This window comes from Nothobranchius furzeri, chromosome 2 (genome assembly GCF_043380555.1).
Source record: "Nothobranchius furzeri strain GRZ-AD chromosome 2, NfurGRZ-RIMD1, whole genome shotgun sequence".
In the NCBI taxonomy this organism is placed as follows: domain Eukaryota; kingdom Metazoa; phylum Chordata; class Actinopteri; order Cyprinodontiformes; family Nothobranchiidae; genus Nothobranchius; species Nothobranchius furzeri.
The window spans coordinates 22,112,630-22,131,439 of NC_091742.1; the positions used below are offsets into that span (position 1 = coordinate 22,112,630).

At 42.9% G+C, this 18,810-nt stretch overlaps 1 protein-coding gene across 7 annotated transcripts in view; it reads right to left on the reverse strand.

The window, feature by feature from the left end:
- Positions 1-18,810, reverse strand: part of LOC107378123 (kelch-like protein 29) — a 404,331-nt gene that overhangs the window by 107,778 nt on the left and 277,743 nt on the right. For all 7 annotated transcript variants that reach the window (XM_070545020.1, XM_070545028.1, XM_070545022.1 and 4 more), the window contains 3 exons: positions 12,061-12,257; positions 9,854-9,966; positions 2,144-2,290 (listed from right to left, as the gene is read on the reverse strand). In XM_070545020.1, coding sequence (XP_070401121.1) covers positions 2,144-2,290; positions 9,854-9,966; positions 12,061-12,257 — 457 coding nt within the window. The remainder of the gene's footprint in view (positions 1-2,143; positions 2,291-9,853; positions 9,967-12,060; positions 12,258-18,810) is intronic.

The window sequence follows — 18,810 nt, forward strand, 5'->3', positions numbered from 1 at the left end:
ATTGAAGCTGACGCAGATTTATCTCCTACTTGTTTCAGCAATATATCCCGCAGGGGGCCCCTCTGCTGAAAGGCTTCATCACTTTCCTTTAAAACGTTAGCAACTCCTTTTCCATTTATATTTTCAGACACATGCGGGATGGCACATATTCAGTGATGGAAATATATATTTTTATGTACGAGGAAATAACTCTCGACTTCCATTCGGGGGCTTTGTGTCTCATGGCGAACCATTTCTAACACCCAGACACTCTCCCCGTCTCTAAGCAATGTCCGGGCCCCATTTCCCAAAGCCATCGGCTGTTAGTGACAGCATAGTGGAGACAGAAAATTGTATATTATTTACCCAGCACCTTCAATATGCCACTTTTCCACTCTATAGCCTGCAGCTTGCAACTCACAGCACATGCACGGACGCACAAACCTACAAAGATGCACAAGGCGCTCGCTCAGATGAACGCAAACACACACCAACTTGGCTCAAGGCTTTAGCTCCGTTCCTTTGCTGGACCTGTTTTCTGCCCTAGCAGTGCTGTGACATTCTGCCCTGACATGTCATTAAAAAGTGTCACAGGTTCTGGGGGAGTGATTTCCGCCGCGCTCTGCCTCCAAACGGGCAGAAGGGACAGAGGCGAGGGAGGAAGGGGATGACGAGTCAGAGTTGGATCATGCGTGTGAAGCCAGCCTTCGGGGTCACATCAGACCTCTCCTGTGGCATTATGGAAGCAGGCTGCTCGGTCCTTTCCGTGTCCTGTCCTCTCGTCAGACTGCAGGCGAGCAAGGATTTTGTAGTTACATATGGACCCGAGCGTTGCTGCTCTCTGGGTGGGATGGCTGAATGTGTGCAGAGACACAAACCACTGGATATCAGATCAGAATAGCAACACAGACTTTTCCTCTTCCTGCCTCCTTCTGATACCTTCCAGCTCTTCCTTCCCACCCCTCTTGCTTTCTCTTCTCTCCGAAGGCGGGCCGACCCTGGTGTCTCGTTTCTAGAATCAGTGCGGTGGGTTTGCGCAGGCAACCGGGAAAATGTCTTCCACTTCATCTGACTAACTCACCTCTGCACCTCTCCAACAGAGTGTGAGATTGGAGGAGTCTACTGGACCGAGCTGACTAGAGTCAGGATGGGACATTTTTTATATTTTTCCTAAAAAGTGCAGCTATACTTAAGGAAATTTAGCAATTGTGTTGATTTTTCATTAATCAAACATCTTTAGCGTTTTTTTCTGATGCGATAACTACAGTTCCCCTTTTGAAAGAGATAAACGCTAAATGTTGAATCCAAAAAGGCGAGGGTTTCAAATTTTGACGTTCACGCCTCATAAAAAACGTGCCAATAAAAGTAACATTGATTGCTGAGGCCTGCGTTGAATCTGATCCAGCTGATAGGAAGCTGCTCCTCCACTCGTCGGCTGATGAGAAGACATTACTTTGAGCGGAACGATCCTCGCGATGACGGACCGGTGCAATTTATCAGATAATAATCTCAACTCCGCTTTAAGACGGCTATAAAATATTTTAAAATCATCCGTATGAAATTCACAGAGCCATAAATTCCTCAAAGCGGGTTTTTCCCCCCTAAGAGCCGGAGTCCGTTTACCTTTTCACACACGTGGGCCGGAGTTGGTGCCCTCACCTTGATGTTCATCGATTTCCACGCCGGTTAAAATTTGACCTGCTGCACCTCCCTGTCAATACCAATCTCAAGGATAAAATCTCAAGATTATGATTAAAAACCTCTGTAAGAATAAATCAGACGCCTGTTTTGGGCAACAGATGAAACGACTGTTTATGTTGTCTTTTACTGCGTCTAGTCTCACACACAAATAGTAATAGAGTAAACTCTGAGGGCAAAGCCCCGGTCCTGGCATTATAGACTACTGCTATAGGTTGTAGCTTCAGAAATCAGTTGATGAACTCTACCAGGAGCTGCTTGTCTGGTTTTCATGCCGTTCGCCCCTTTGGAGACGACAGAAGCGTTGTTTTATTATCAGTCTACATACCTGCAGGATGAGTGCTGTCAGAGGTAACAAGAGCTTTATTCTTGCTACTTTTTGTTTCATGTTACAGGAACAGTCTGCGCTCAAATGATATAATAAAATCAAGCACACTTTCCAGAGTAGCTGAGCTTGTTTATATACCTGAACTCTGGAACCGGGGTCTTGTTTGATCCATTTGATGACTGTTTCATAGACCAACTCCTCAGCCTTTGTGTTGAGACTGTCGTTGGACAGATACGCCACCAGGTCTTCCTTGGACACGCTCAAAATCTCCTCCTGACCCGCCACCTGGAAGAGGTCGAACAGTCAAAAACACATTAAACACATCTGACGTGCACTTTTCCATTAAATCAATCAAAAAGAGCTATCGGTGTTCAATTATTCCATATTTCACTGCAAAATAGATCCATCGAGGAATGCTTAGGCAAATCTGAGGCCATGCTTCCTGTTTGGAAAATGGGAATTTTCTATAGTTTGCTATGGTTAGGAATGAGTTTAGTGAAAATCTAAGTTCTTAAATTACTGTTCCATCTACTTTCCAACCTTCACCTGTGGGAAAACATCCCAAAATCAACCCTAAAATTACTGAAAGAATTAAAGTAACACTAAATAGTTATTTAAACTTATTGATCTTATTGATAATTGAGTAAGAAACTTGACCAGTTTCATATTTGACACCACTCTGCAGCCCTCTGATGACCAGATGAAGCACTCAACAGTTTTGTGGACTGGGTAGGTGTTCTTGAGGGTGTAACGTGAGGTTCTTATACCTGCATTACGGCTGTTAGCTATTTTCTGTGCAGTTAGCTTTTTCAGTTTGCTGATTGTTAATAAAAATCACAAGAAGAAGAAAGAAGTTTGCTTTTCTGTTGGCAGAGCCTGGAAGTAAAAGTCAGAGGGTAATGACTTTGGAGGTGAAACAACGGGTTAAACCGGAGCAAACTTCATTGTGGCCTACATTCGTTTGAGGAAGCTGAAAAAGGCTATGAAATCACGGGCTGATGGTGACCTGGCTTAGTTGCTACTTGACTTGTAAGCAATAGTATTGTTTGTCCAACAGTGTGGATCTTTTTGATTTATGGCAAGACTTGGCTCATGTTAGTGTTAGCTTGTTGGTAGCGCTAGCTACAGCAGGCAGCATCACAATTGTTTATAGTTGTTGTAATTCCACTTTCAACCAGTAGGACGGAGGAGCAGGAAACCACTCTGTGGTAAAGTACCATTAGTCGTCACACACGGGTGAAATCTTTTCTCCGCATTCCACCTATGCTTTGGGGAAGCGGTTAGCTGCAGACACGGCAGCACTCGGGAACTACTTGGTGGTTTTACTGCCCAATCAAACCCCTTAATGCTGAGTGTTAAGTGGGGAGCCATTGGGTCCCATTTGTAAAGTCTCTGGTATGACCCAGTCGTGGATTTGAACACACAATCTCAGTCTCAAGGCGGACACCGATATCACTAGTCCACTGAGCTGGTAGTCTAGTGAGATATTCTCTTTTTGGCCAGGGAACACCTTGAGATCTTCTAGGAGGAACATGGCGGTATTGATTGGGATAAGGATGCCTGGGCTTATTTCGTAATTTTGCAACCTAGCCATAGATAAGCTGCAGAAAACCAGTCGATAGATTCACGGCATTCATAAGTGAATGCATCCAGCTTTCAGGTAAGAGTTTTTAACAAAGGTCAAATTATGTTAAGAAAGGATGGAGAAAGCCACTTTGGTCAAATCTTGAAAAAAATAACGTTTCACTTGATCTCAACATTGCAAAATCTAGCTGGATCTTTTATTGTGTGGTGTGAGTACCTCTCAGTTACCACCGCAATAATTCTTTATGTCAATATCAGTAAAACTGAGCGAGTTAAAACCATTTTGTTTTTGGTAATGTTGTCGTCTTGAATTGGATTGATCCCAATAGTCAGTCAGTTAGATATATACAAAATACAAACTTTCTGAGAGTTTCATTAACACCTATCCAGTCACAAGTATGTATCAAATATGACTTCTTTTTGGAAGCATGCAAACATCTGTATAACCCTGGAAAACTGACCAGAACTGATCTGGATTTCACACATCTTGATCGCGGAGGTTGATGATGAAACCCTCCAGTTTCATCATCCGATGCTCAGAGCAGCCTTCTGGTGCCGAGCATGAAGCATTCGGCAGAGTGGAGAATAAACTTACACACCATGAGGTAGTTTGGTTTTCTAAATGACTGGACTGGCTCAGAAACTGTGTTCTTTTATCTCTCCCATCTTCAGGGCATAACTGTGATTTAGGAAAACAAAAGATGTGCTTCTTTCATGTCGCCGGCAAAAACAAAGACCATTATCATTGATTATGATCACTTTCATTGTGGCGTGGATTTCCTTTCAGGAAAATCCAGCTACAGCATTCTGATTGAGGCTTTCAGCTAAGAGCTTATGGAGTTTCCTGATAGTTTCGTCCAAACAAAACACACGAAGATAATAAAGGGGATCTAGAGTAGTAAATGCTGACTTAGGAGTTTTAGCTTTTGTAAAGAAGCATATACTCTATGGATACAACATTTTCATTCCATAATGCAGAATGAGAAAATGTCTCATTCTGAATTCAGACATTCAAAGAAACCTACAGGGACAAACAGAGTCAGCAGATAGTGATTTCAGATATAGCTGATCCCTTTGTAACCAGCACTAGGCACACTGGCTGGAATCCTCACAGTAAAGATAATATATAATGTATAACTTTTTGATGTTAAAGGAGAAACAGGCAAAGCGTTTTCCCCTGTCCAGCTCTTATATTACCTGACTGTCTTCAGGTTGTAGCCTCATATTTATTGGATAGAGCTGGCTGGAGGACTGACCTTCTCATCTTCACTAACTCTCAACAGAAAGAAAAGGGGAATAAATGATGCACCTTTAATACAGTTTCATGCCTGTCAACTTTATTGGTTTAAATTAAGGACAAGACAGGAAACATGGCGGTTCCTTGTTCATGTAGGCCAACCATGCGTGCACGCATTTAAGTAGTTTCCCTTCTATCCCAGTAGGGGGCGATAAAGCTACAACGTGTTAATTCATAAGAAAAGTAGAAGAAAATAAATTAGAGCTACATTTTACCATGTCTCTGACACAGTTTTTGAATCCTTGTGCCCCCTAAGTCCTGATTCAAAGGACAGGATGTTAAAATAGTTCATTTGAAAGCATAAGAGACCACACATGTTGTGATAAACGATCACAGAGATACCAGTTTATGTCCTTCAGTAAGTGGTCTCGGCCGGCCATACGGCAAAAACCACACACTAGCTGATCTGACTCAAACCCTCCACCGTTAGATGGGAAATCTCACGAAACTTCTAAAGATCAAACGTGACTAAACAAAGATGGCGGCGGAGTGTGAAGCGTGCTTCACCTCAGTTTCTGATTGGCTACACATGGCACTCAACAGACAGTACGCTTGGTTGTCCTCAAAATTGGGGCAAGACAATTCAACGTGTTTAATATCTCTGATTTATTATCAGAGTAGTGCCGGCATGTTTCGAAGCAGATCAGAGCACTCTCAGCACACCACACACAGCAGGAGTGTCTGATAAGATTATCTTTGGAGCCAATTCAGTAAAACAGCACATTCTTAGGATTATCAGATGGGAAGATTAAGGTAAAATAAACAGCATAATTATATCATATGAACCAAATCTTTGTAATAATTTATCCCAGTTTTTATTGGTCACAAATACAGTGGTCCAGGCAGAGTTGGTCAAAAAACACTTTTATGGCACCAAAATGACTCAGAGAAGAAGATCCACATTGAATTTAGTTTTATGATTCATCAACGACAAACCCTCATATTTCTGTTTGACATAATTTGGACGAATGAAAAGTGTTTTTTTTTCATGGTGTGAGCTGATTTGGGGGTTTTGGTAAGCATCACTGAAGTTCAGGAAAGTTACAGTTTTATCTCCTCACCTTCACCTGAAGTATTAGAGAAGCGCTCCACTGATTAGTACCAAACACTGAATTCCAAGCTGTTTTAGGAATGTCTTCAAACTGTACATGAAGTTTACTTTGCATAAAGATAATAATAATATGAAGAAAACTCACTGCTGAGATGTTTGTAGGGATGTGATCAAAGTCTAAAGCTACTATTTCCAGATTCAAAGACATCAAGCATGCTTAAAATACATTTGTACTGAAGTACATTGTACTGTACACTTCAGACTTGTCTTATATCCATCCATCCATCAGTCCATCCCTCCCTCCATCCATCCATCCATCCATCCATCCATCCATCCATCCATCCATCCATCCATCCATTTTCATCCGCTTATCCAGAGTCGGGTCGCGGGGGCAGTAGCCTAAGGCGAGAGGCCCGGACTTCCCTCTCCCCAGCCACTTGGGCCAGCTCCTCCGGGGGAATCCCAAGGCGTTCCCTGGCCAGGTGAGAGCCATAGTCCCTCCACCGAGTCCTGGGTCTACCTTTGGGTCTCCTCCCGGTTGGCCATGCCTGGAAAACCTCACCAGGGAGGCGTCCAGGAGGCATCCTGACCAGATGCCCGAGCAACCTCAACTGGCTCCTCTCGACTTGCCTAATATATTTTTTACTTTTTTTTTTTACATTACAGTGTCTTTCAAAAAACCCATGAACCAAACTACAATTCTAAACCTATTCGCACCTTTGGAGGATGCTGCGTTCTTTACAACACATGAGGCAAATATTCTGAAACCAAATAAATGTTTTTTTCTGATGAATTGCTGTCTCGGGCTTCACGCCCAAAGGTTAAGGTTATTCATTTTCAGTGATGGAACCATGATAAGGTCAGAGAAGCTGAATGCTTTCAAACCCTTGAGTGCATTTTCTGATGTTATGCTCGGATGCTCTCATTTTCAATCCTATGTAATTTTCTGTGATTCGCCTTCCACGTAGGCTGCAATAAGCAGAAGAATTTTCTTGTTTGTGTACGTAAAAAAAAACCCACATTTCTTTAACCCTCTGGAGGCAGACGTTGCAGATTTGCAACAGTTAAACCTACCTGCCTGGTTACTCCACATACATTTCATGAGCACTTTTAAACTCAGAAGTACCCCTGAAGGACTTAGTTGTTCGTCCTTTTATCAAAACTTATTTTGAGCCTGAGAGGGTTAAGTTATTTGAAAATTAATCTGTTCTAAACTTAAGATGGAGACAGAAATGTACATTCAAGACTCAGTTGTGTTAGAATAAATCCTTTATCAGAGAAGAGAACAGGTTCATTTATTATCAGAGTTCAGGAGAATAAACTATTCAAAACAACAACTTAGATTATGAAATGTTCAGTTTAGGGACCAGGTGTGGAGAAATCTGAGGGACGAGGTGTGGAGGTGTCTGAGTAGAACCAGGGATGGACACAGCTCCAGATCATGCTACATTTGCCAAAACATCAAGCCATAGCTTTGAGGATAAAGTATGTGTTAAACTGCCAAAAAGCTGCTTCTCCCAGTTACCTTGATATAAAGGGATCCAGATTCTTGGAGTCATCTTTGGATCCATTATTCTTTTCTTCTTTTTAATATTCAAGCAGAATCTTGGTGAATGGAACAACCTTGGATATGCTTGGTGTGTCAGATCGCTTAACTCTTCAGGATTTGTCCTCCTTAATGAGGGAATCTTCTCTAATTCTGCTGTTTGAAACATCTTCACACAGGCTCTTCTGACCGATTGACCAACCAGCCTTCACCAGAAGAATGTCGATGGGTCATCGGGGGAGCTCAGCGTTCCACAAATAAATGATTGGTTCTCATACTCATTTTTTTCTCATTACTACTGGTTTGAACTATCTCTGAGGAAGGACCAACTTCAGAGAAGTCCAAAGTGTGGCTCTGGGGCCATTTCTGGCCTCAGGAAGGATATCGTGTGGCCTTAGCGATGGGTACAGAATTCGGTACTTTTAAAGGTACCGACCGAATTCCATAGTACCGACTGAGCACCGATTCACGTCATTTGAAACAGTGCCTCATTTTGATACCCGTCCTTCATAACGAGAACTTGCCTGGACAGCTGCGCATGCGCAAGAGCGTTATGTCGTCGGTCGCTGCGAGCCAGTTGTAAACAGAGCAGCATGGTAGAAAGAACGCACGCTAAAGCTTGGGTCCACTTCACTAAATGTAATGGGTAACTGGGTGATGATGAAACCAGCGACAACGATCTAAGTGAGACATCCTCATCTTAATCTGCTCCGGTAGGTAAATTAAATGTTTAAGATAACGTTAGCTTGATATGTTGGCTTCCATTCCGCTAATGGTGCGTTTGCTTTCTCCTCGGAACTCCGACTTTCCGACTAGAAGAACATGAATACGCTCTAAAGTTTGGCTTCACTTTACTAAATGCGACGGATTATTGGGTGAAGATGAAACCAGCGACATCGATCTAAGTATGAGGCATCATCGTTTTAATCTGCTCCAGCAGCTAAATAACTGTTTAAGATAACGTTAGCTTGATAAATTAGCTTCCATTACCACCATTGTTATTCAATTCAATTCAATTCAATTCAATTTTATTTATATAGCGCCAAATCACGACAAGAGTCGTCTCAAGGCACTTCACATAATAAACATTCCAATTCAGGTCAGTTCATTAAGCCAATCAGAAAAAATATTTCCTAAATAAGGAACCCAGAAAATTGCATCAAGTCACTGACTAGTTATCAGCTAATGGTGCGTTCACTTTCTCCTCGGAAATTCTAACTTCCCAGTAGGAAAAATCAAATGAAAAAGGACGGCAAAAGGAATGAAGATACACAGTAAATTTAGTTCACAGTAAAGATGTTTGCTTCAGTTTAATTATCAGCTTATAAAACTACAAGGACGATGTTAAAATACAAACAGTTGTATGTTATTTATCGTGATATTTATCAAATATGGTTAAATATTGAGAAAAATATATATTTAATTATAAAAGAGAATTAAAATATTAAACACTCAAAAGTATTGAAAATTGGTACCGTTAAGTACCGGTATCGATTCCTAGGTACCGGGAATTAGTACCGAATCGATTCAAATGTCAAAGGTACCCATACCTATGTGGCCTTCACTTATATTTCTAGAATGATGAATTTTATTTCTCCAGCAGACTGCTGATGTAGCTCAACACTTTGGACCCATTTTGAGTAGCACAAATAAAAATAAATCCCCATAAAAGAGTACCACTTTTATGATTTTGTCCCTCATCTTGAAACATTTGAACACCCCTAAACAAACTTGCTCTTGAGCTACAACTCGGGCGACGCTCTGGGAACTCCGTTACCATTCTCTGCCTGCCAAAGGATTTAAAAATAATCACAACCAGGAAACAGAAACAATCCAAGGAACAGCTCAGCAGAAATGGAGCCCACAGACCAAACATTTTTGGAGGTCAGAATGATTTCTGAATTGACATCCTAAAGTTGTGCTGAGAGTTCTGTTTCCTTTTGTTTGGGAGGTCTGATGAAGTCTGTCAGATGGCTCTCCAGCTGCACAGATTCAGAGTTTCCTCAGCAGAAGCTTGCTGGTTGTAGCTGCAGTAGACAAGCTTAGTTTTTGGTTTTTCTTACACCAAAACTAAGCGTTCTTCGCTTAAATTCAATTCAATTCAATTCAATTCAAAACTACTTTATTAATCCCAGAGGGAAATTGATTGATTCAATACAAAAGAACATTTCAAATTACAATTGGGCTTTATAGAAGAAATCTGATTGTTGGAATTTGAATTTTCAGGCAGTAGCTGCGTTTGCCTTCTTTCAAATATCTAATTTCTTTCTAGTTTGTTTCCAGTTGTGCTCTGCTGAAAAAAAATCCACCGAGAAAAAAATTGTTGCTAAGGATTTAAGGACTTCAGGATGCTGTTCAAGTCCTACTCACCTCAGGGAAGTTCTGCAGTGCGAAAGCTTTGGCCATGTTGTGGAGCTCGGTGCAACTCATGGCTTCAGCCATAGCCAGCACTCCGAGACAGTTAGCCGCAGTCAACTGTTTCTCTGGAGTCAATAAAGGAGGTCGAGGAGGCAAGGGGAGAGAGAGAGAGAGAGAGAGAGAGAGAGAGAGAGAGAGAGAGAGAGAGAGAGAGAGAGAGAGAGAGAGAGAGAGAGAGAGAGAGAGGAGAGAGGAGAGAGGAGAGAGAGAGAGAGAGAGAGAGAGAGAGAGAGAGAGAGAGAGAGAGAGAGAGAGAGAGAGAGAGACAAGCAGATTGATTAAGATGTGGGGGAACAAAACACGTTTCAGACATTCATAAAAAGATGTACAAAGGTAGAAAAACAGACAAAGTGGCTCCAGGTAGCACAGCCTCGTAGCCCTACTGGGCTTTGTATCTGCCGGAAACTACGGGAGAACAACTATAATAACTCTAAACAGCTCCGGGGACAAACAACGAGGGGAATCGATTGCTCACAGCCCGGGCATGAGGTGGAGGATATCAGGGCGCGCTATGTGGGATTAGCTGGGCCTGTCCTGTCAGATCTCAGGATCTACTATACACACACACACACACACACACACACACACACACACACACACACACACACACACACACACACACACGGCCAAGGATGACTTAAACTGCCCTGATGGCCTGGCCAATGGGAAGATTCCTCCCGTCGCTCATTGTGATCTTTTCTAAGGGCGCAGCGTTTGAACTGATGTCACTGGAAATGTTGTTTTTTCAACAAACAACACGGCCGTTTATCACAAGATACGTCCCTGTTGTGAAGCGCGCCTACGGATCAAACAGGTCAGCAGCCACTGAAAGGCACCTAATTAAACAATGGCTCTCAAAGGAAAGCAACGCCAAGACTTTTATCACTTAAGACAGAGTCTGAGAGTCTTTCCGGCGCAAACAGCAGCCAGGAAAGGTCACTAAACATCCGGTAAATCCCACAAGAACAAAAGCCAAACCAAATAAAAGCAGGCTTGTAGCTTCATCAGAGAGAAGACGGGGCTAGAAATAAACTGCCTGCGAATATCACTGTCAGGACCTTCAATCAGATGAATCGTTTCACCGTGGATGCTCACATCTTTAAAGCGTTAGCTGAGACTATGAGCTTTGTTTTATGCAAACGGGTCAGGAACGCGGTTCAATCTGTGAAGTAACAGAGTCTGTAAATAATGGCGTGAAAATAAAAGACATCTTCATCAAACCAGCATCAGTCACACAATCAGCTCGTTGGGTTTCCTTGAATCCGTGTAACTAAAGGTCAGAGTGGTCTACTGGAAATAGGTCGAGGAAATGTTTGCCATTTATCCTAGGTGTATTTGTTACAAACTTCAATAATTTCTGACGCAGTATCAATTTCTCTTAGCTCAAGGACACAGTCTTGCTCCCGTATTCTGCCGTTGCAACGCTCTGAAATGCCATGAATCTTGTCTGGGAAGAATGGATTGATGTTTCGCTGGCAATGAAGGCTACAAATGTGTTCCTGGCTGTTGTTGTTTTTATTTTTTTTGTTCAGCCCCAATTCAAGAAATACAAATCAATAACACAAGCTTCTGGTTCTCCTTTACTTCTTTTTCCTGACACTGACCTTTGTTGCCAACATTCACTTCCCCCGTGTTATTGATAGCCCCAAAACATTTTCATAAATGGCATGCAAAAGGTTGACATTTGCAGCCTTTTGGTTGCCTGACCCACTGGTATCTGCAACATGCCGTTTGCCTTTTCAAATGACCACTCGAGACCTGCGGAAACCACTCCCCCTCGCCCCTTTAGCTCCACCTCCCACACCTTGTCCAGGCATCAATCTGTTTTGCCATTTCTTAACTCCATCACAGTCCAGGCCAGAGGATTTGACATTTAAGTGACGATTGTTCCCTGACCTTTTTGGAAATCTGGAGCTGGTGCTCAGTCCTGCCTGCCGGGACAAGATCAGAGGCTCCGTGCACAACCGAGAGAGCTAGCAAACGGAATTTTAACAGGGCTGTGAGCCGTGGAAACATGACAAGCAGGAGCATGATGTGAGTCTGGGAGGAAATGTAGGATCAGTCCAAGACATTCTGTAGAATGTGTAGCTTGTGTTACAATCAGGAAGTACTCTCATGCACAAAAAGCCTTGAGTTGCGATTTTCTGGGTTTTTCCTACCTAAAAACGAGACACAGACTTTACAGAAGGTGTTGAACTGGAATTTGTTGGCGGCTTCCAGCAGCGTCTTGGCGTTGGCTGAGTCGATGACCAGCGATCCCGTGTAGACGAACTCCAGCAGAAGCTGCAAAACATCTGCGCCGATGTTGGTCATCTTGAGCTCCAGCATCTCCCCGCTCCGAGTCTCCCCCGACGACCTGATCGAACCAATCACGGCAGAGAAAGGCTCGTTAGAGTGTGTTTTCAAGGGCGAGGGACCAAATTGAAAAGCGGACAGGGAGGTGAGGACATGTATGCGACACACAACACCTAAACACACCTAGGCTGAGAATCGGGAGGGAAAAATAAGAGTTGTTACACAACAAGATAACAACGTAAACAGAAACGGGACAAAAATGGATGGTTTCTATTTTTATACGAGCCTAGGAGATTTACAAACTATAGCTCTGCATCTGAAACAAAATATGTTCCTTAAATAAAGATTAGGCAAAAAAAAGTTATTGCTTTTATTCAGGAAGCATGCTTTCCACATGTGGCTTTGTGTATGCATGGGTTAGGTGTGGAACATGCATACGGGGCACGTGTGAGCCGTAACACAGGAAACAGAGAGAGATGACTGAAGAAAGAGATGGCACAGCACAGAGCCGACTCAGCTGCCAGGTTGAATATCAAAGCTGCGTATCCACTCCTACTGGCAAGTAGTGCCGGGGAGTGCTTGGATGAGCAAAGAATACGATATCCCCTCTCAGCGCCTGATATTCGTGGGGTGGGGAGGGGTGCTTTCAGAACTGGGCCACGTCGCAACTTCGCCAGGATCAAATGGCCAAGATTAGTTCACATGCCGGATCCCCTTGGGGAGGCATGAGAGCGGTAAATAACACCTTACCACCCATGTTTAATGTCCCATGTGAAACAATAATCCACTCAAGGGCAACATAAATGGAATGGCAGCCCTGCAGACGGCATGCCCCCACTAATACGCCTCTGTCCCCTGTGGATGCGGACATCAACAATATAAAAAGTAGCCTACATTAAGATGATGGAGGCGGTTTGCTCCTGCCGATCATCACGGCAGCGCGGCCATAACGGGCTGTCCGTCTCTGTGACTGCGTGCGTTCGCGCGTGGCCGTTTCCTTTTTACTTTAAAAGAGGAAGAGTTAGAAAAGCAGCAAAGCAAAAAACAACAAATGACAGGATGAGACAGAATGGCTGGAGATGAAGGTTGGAACGGGTGGGGGTGGGGGGGGGGGGGGGGGGGGAGTAGGAAGTGGAGAAAAAAGGAAAAGAGGCAGGGCAAGACGGTCCTTCCACAGGGAGCCAGCAGCCATCCTTCTGAGGGAAGGTTGGGGTTGTTCCATGACTGTGCCTTGGTCTTTTAAATGAGAGACATCCCCGCCCACCCCCAAAAGATACACCGTCACATCTCAAACGGAGCCACTGTCCCCGCTGCAGTAATGGTCAGCAGCCTGTGGTGTATGAACTGAGACATTAGTCGTCATTTATGAAGCGCACTCAGGAGGTGAGGAGGGAGAAGGTAATTCAAAATGAAATGAAAAGGCAACTGCTTTTGTCTTTGGGTGGACATTCGCTGGAAAAACCAAAGTCGTTGTTTTAGTTTTTTTGTTGTTGTCTTTTTTGTCCTCCTGCAAAGCAAAAAGCCACAAAGTGTTATCACCCCCCCCCCCCCCCCCCCCCCCTTTCGCCCTGCAGAGGGGGCAAGTGGTGAGACAGAAAGAAGGCAAGGGGAGGGGGAGTGTTTAGGGTTAAAGTGATGGAGGGAGGCAGGAGAGAAAAGGGGGGAGGGAGTGGGTCTAAAAATAAAAGAAGAGCATGCTCATCATCCTGGTCAATTAGTGCAACAGGAACCGGCTCAAGTGGCAGTTTGTTTTGCCTGAGCACTTATGTTATGGAAATGACTTTTCTGGAGCTCTCTACCAAGAGGTAGACGGTATTTATGCTGCGTGTGATTGCAGACTTGGATTTAAACACTGAAGGAGGGAGGCGGGGAGGACAGGATGGGGGGGGGGCACACTCAGGCAGCGAAATTTGTTTGTGAAAAATGCTTCACTTATTCAGGGAGGAAATAAAAATAAAATCAGCAAGTCTGTCAAAATTACAAGCACGCCCACACACTTATTCATCGTCCAACCTAAAAAAAAAAGTCCCATTTACCGGGAATGCATTTAACTTGTTCCAACAACACCATTAATCCTGTGGAGGTACCTCCACTAGCACCACGAGGCAGAGCTGAGACCAGCTGGGCTAAAAACGGCTCGCGTTGACATCTCGTTGCAACATAAATCAGAATTGGATTATAGAAATGAACGGGAAACAGAAGCTTCATCTGCATTAAGATTAGTGTCTTGTTGTATTTGACGTTGCATTTGTAGCCCGTGTCTCTGTTGCAGGCGCTCCACAGGACACGGGGACAGGTGGAGAGTTTAAAACTCGGACGTCCACATGAGAGACAGAGAGAAAAAATAGGAAGGACAAAGTGGATGTCATGACTCCCAGTCTTTCACCCTCCTCTGTCTCTGCTGCCTCCTCATCAAGCCCTCAGACACTTTATTCACCTCACCTGTCCCTGTCATCAGCTCATTACACACACCTGTTCCCCCTGCTATATATTCACCAGCCAGCCACCAGTCCTCTGCCAGATTATTGAACGCTCTTTGCCAGTAGATCTTCCAGCCTTTCACCTTGCCTGATCTCAACCTCCGGGCCTCGTTTTCACGCCTGACCCCTGCCTTGAACTCTGCCTGCCACCCCGACCCTCGCCTGTCTACTACCACGTCTCCAGCCTGCTCCCTGTACCTGCTTGTCCCGATCTGGTTTTGACCCACGCCTCCTCTCCGACTCTGTCCCCTGCCTCGCCTTCCTCGGGTAACACCACATCTAATAAAGACTTTTTATTGAACTTTTACTGTGTTTGGTGTCATCACGGGTCTTCCAAGTTCTGGTCGTGACAGTGGACACTGGGCACAGAAAGAGCAATGAGCTAAAAAAAAAAAGAAAACAATAAAATATAAATTGGAAACTGGAGGTTTTGCTTCTCATTCAAGGAGTTTTTTCTGTTTAAACAGAAAAGAACTGAGATGTTAAACTCTCTGAGACTTTTCAATGCTTTCAAAATCCATCAGAAAGTATTTTTTAAATCAGCTTTCTATACAACTGTTTAGTTGTGAAACATGAATTTTTTCTAACTATTTGTAATTTATTATGCAGCGTTTGATCACTTGAGTCAAATCGAATCGTTCCGGCTAAGGGTCTTAAATGTTGCACATCATGCTATTTTAAACCTTTGAGAGCAAAGATAAGCGTTGTATATGATTAAATATGTATGGTGGCACAGTGGTTAGCACTGTTGCCTCACAGCACGAAGGTTGCAGGTTCGAAACTCGGCTGCGGCCTTTCTGCGTGGAGTTGCGTGTTCTCCCCATGCATGCGTGGGTTTCCTCCGGGTACTCTGGTTTACCACACAGATCACAACATGCCCTATAGATAATAAATTGTAAGTCGCTTTGGATAAAAGTGTCTGCTAAATAAATAAACATAAACATCACCTTTGACACTATGGAGATGTCTTTTATCTTAAATACGAGTTATTTTTGTCAGCCTGAATTCAAACCTGGAACCAAAACGGTTCATGTCTGTGAAACCCCGCATACACCTGCTCCGACAAAACGCGCCTACTACTAGGTGAGCCAGTTGCTGGGCTGATGTGGTTTTGAACCTCGGTGGAGTCAGCAGTAATTTATTTAGCCAGCTGAAGCAGATTTCATGTTTTTATATTTTAGTTTTGTGGGTTGTTGTCTGCAAAATATTTAGTGTCCATAAAGATCTTTGAATTTGGTCGTTTCCAAGCAGCATTTTAGTTTAGCGACTCTCCTCACCTCACATAGACTCACACTGGGTAAATAAAGTAAAAAAAAAAAACATATTAGTCTTTACTTTTTAAATTGTTTACCAATAAAGGGTTGAAAACATCATACTGGCAAGTGTAGTTAAAAAAGAAGAAAAGGTACTGTTCAGACCAAGATGCAAACCTGAGAAACTACATCCAGCCCAGCACTTTAACCACTGGACTACCAAGTCTGCCACATGACACCAGATATTCTGGGCTGGCCAGGGGAGACAGGTTTCAGACCAGGGACTAGTTTCCAGGAGAGGAGCAGGGCCTGATGACGAGACTAGTTTCACTGACAAGATTTTACGAGATTTTCAAAGTAAAATTCTATATTTGCAGCTGAAACAAATAATAATAATTAGGACTGTGACTTAAACGCGTTAATTAATTAATTAGAAAAAAATGATGCGTTAAAAAAAATTAACGCATTTAATCACAGCTTGCATTTCGAGGAAGGCGGAACCTCTGTCATTGCACGATTTCCTCATAGACGGAATATCACTGACGCACACAACAATGCACAGCGCTAATGGCTACTAAAATGGAATAAAAACAGAAGGAAGTTGCCTTGGTTGGACTGATGCAGGATTTAGGAAACACGTCCGCCTCTTTTCTTAACTATGAAAAAATAAACTTCCAGACAACAACGGAGTCCGTGTCGCGGATATTTTTCAGAGATCGCTACTGCTGCGGCTGCCCGGTGGCACCGGAAACTTTACAAAAGTTGCGGTAAGCTATATTTTTAACATTTACGTAACATCTGTGCAGCGCTGAAAGCACCAGACAGAATAATTCTTTGCCCTAACAGTAGTTTATGAAAGTAGTCAGACAAACAAGAGGCACCTGGCCACAGCTGGGAAAATTCGCCGTGTCCTCACTACTCTGATTTTAGTTGATTTGGGTCTTGTTTCATATCACACAGTGACATTTTAATAATTAAAATGCATTTTTTTAATTTAAAAGCTTTAGTTTACAGTAATAACCATATCTAATATTTGATTCTCTGTCTCATGATTTTAATTAAAATTTTGCTTTGAGTGCACATTTTTCTGAACGATTAAAATGTGATTAATTTAGATTAATTAATCAAAAAGCCTCTAATTAATTAGATTAAATTTTTTAATCAAGTCCGGCCCTAATAATAATAATAACAATAATAATAATAATAAGCATGAATGCAGCCCCAATTTTTTTTTTCCATGAGGAAATAACATCACATGGTAAAATGCTCCAAAAAGTGTATTTTCCATGATATGGCCCCTTTAAGGGTGTCATCCTGGTCCACGTGGGACCCTCAGGAGAGGGAGGTGGATCTATGAGAGATCTTACACTGAGAAAACAAAAACACTGAGCAGTAGTTGCATTTGCCCCTAAACACCTAGAGCCATGGCCAAACAAAAGTAGACAAGAACACTAATAGGTGCTGCGGCGGACAGGCATTGTCATAGGTTTGGGCCCTGCTATGATGACTGAGGCATGTCTTATTACATTGTGTCATAATAAGGGCTCTTATGTCTTCAATCAATCTTTAAAAGATAAGTTTTAATAGTCCAACCTTTTATTCTACAGGGCAGGCTGGATAGCCACATCCAGACAAAGAAGAATAAAACAGCAATGTTTCCTTTAAGAAAAACATCTGGCTTATTCTAGAGCCTCTACGGTCTCTATGGTTGAAAAATGCTGATTCAACGGGCGGAGATAAGCCATATTTAGGCTATATGCAGCAAAATAGGATTCAATATATTCTATGAAAAAAAAAAGATGGCACAACATTCCTAACTGTTAAGAACCGTCTAGCTTTGTGTCATCTCGGGTGATTTACGCACCGAGAAGACAACCGACCATCTGGAACATCTGTGAACGACTGTCTCTCTCGTCTTGTAGTGTGTAAAACCCTGTCTGCACCGCTGGACTCCATCAGCATTTTTATTTTTATTTTTTGGTTCTTTTTATGTCAGGTCAGTCAGAGAGGTTTATCTTATTGGTTGTTTCACACGGCTGAATGTTGCATAAGAGAGGAGAAAAACAAACACTACATAAACATGTTGCATGCAGTGCTCTCAGATTTTTCTCCTCTGGTAGATGATGAAACTAACAATCGGGATTCAGGAGATGCTTTTTAAATGAAGGCCATCTTCCTGTTTTCTATACTGTGAGCCGTTAGAGTTCTGTCCTCTTAATTCAGGAGTAAATCTTGTGTCCAAGCTGGACTTCTGCAGTGCGTTCCAAAGCAATCTGTTTGGTTCAATGTAGCTGATGCAAACTGGCACACCGGGGTTGTTGCTGCTTGTTCCCAACGTCGGTTTGATGTTTAAGAACTCTCTGATCCTTTTAATTTAGAATGTTTCAGCTGCCAAGTTCGTACGGCAGCAGACTCCTTAGAGGCCTTATGGTGCGTTCCAGTTGTCCTCGGAAATAGTTTTTCCCAGATAATTTACCCGGAAATTACGTAATGAACTCAGAAATCTGAGCTGCAAGCTCGTAGTTTTCAGAGGACCCTGGGATCCCAAATTTAAAGATGGCTGCGCCCAGCGCTACCAGGACGTAGGTATTTTCAGATTTTATGTTCTGCTTTCTTTCTTTTTGCTATTTAACAGCACCGGAAAGTTGTTCATTGTCGTTATCAATAGTTACGTTGTTGAAAAATGTAACACTGGTTTTATATTTTTACATATTTATTTGTAAGGTTTTTCTGGTTGTATGTGGCAACTGTCGAAGGGCGCATTTCACCATTATTTATATGGGGAGAACACTTGGTTATATCATTCTTTCAGTTTAGTACTCAACAACACTGGTGGCATCCATTTTTTCCAAGTTGGAGGCTGGACCGCAGAACAAGCCCG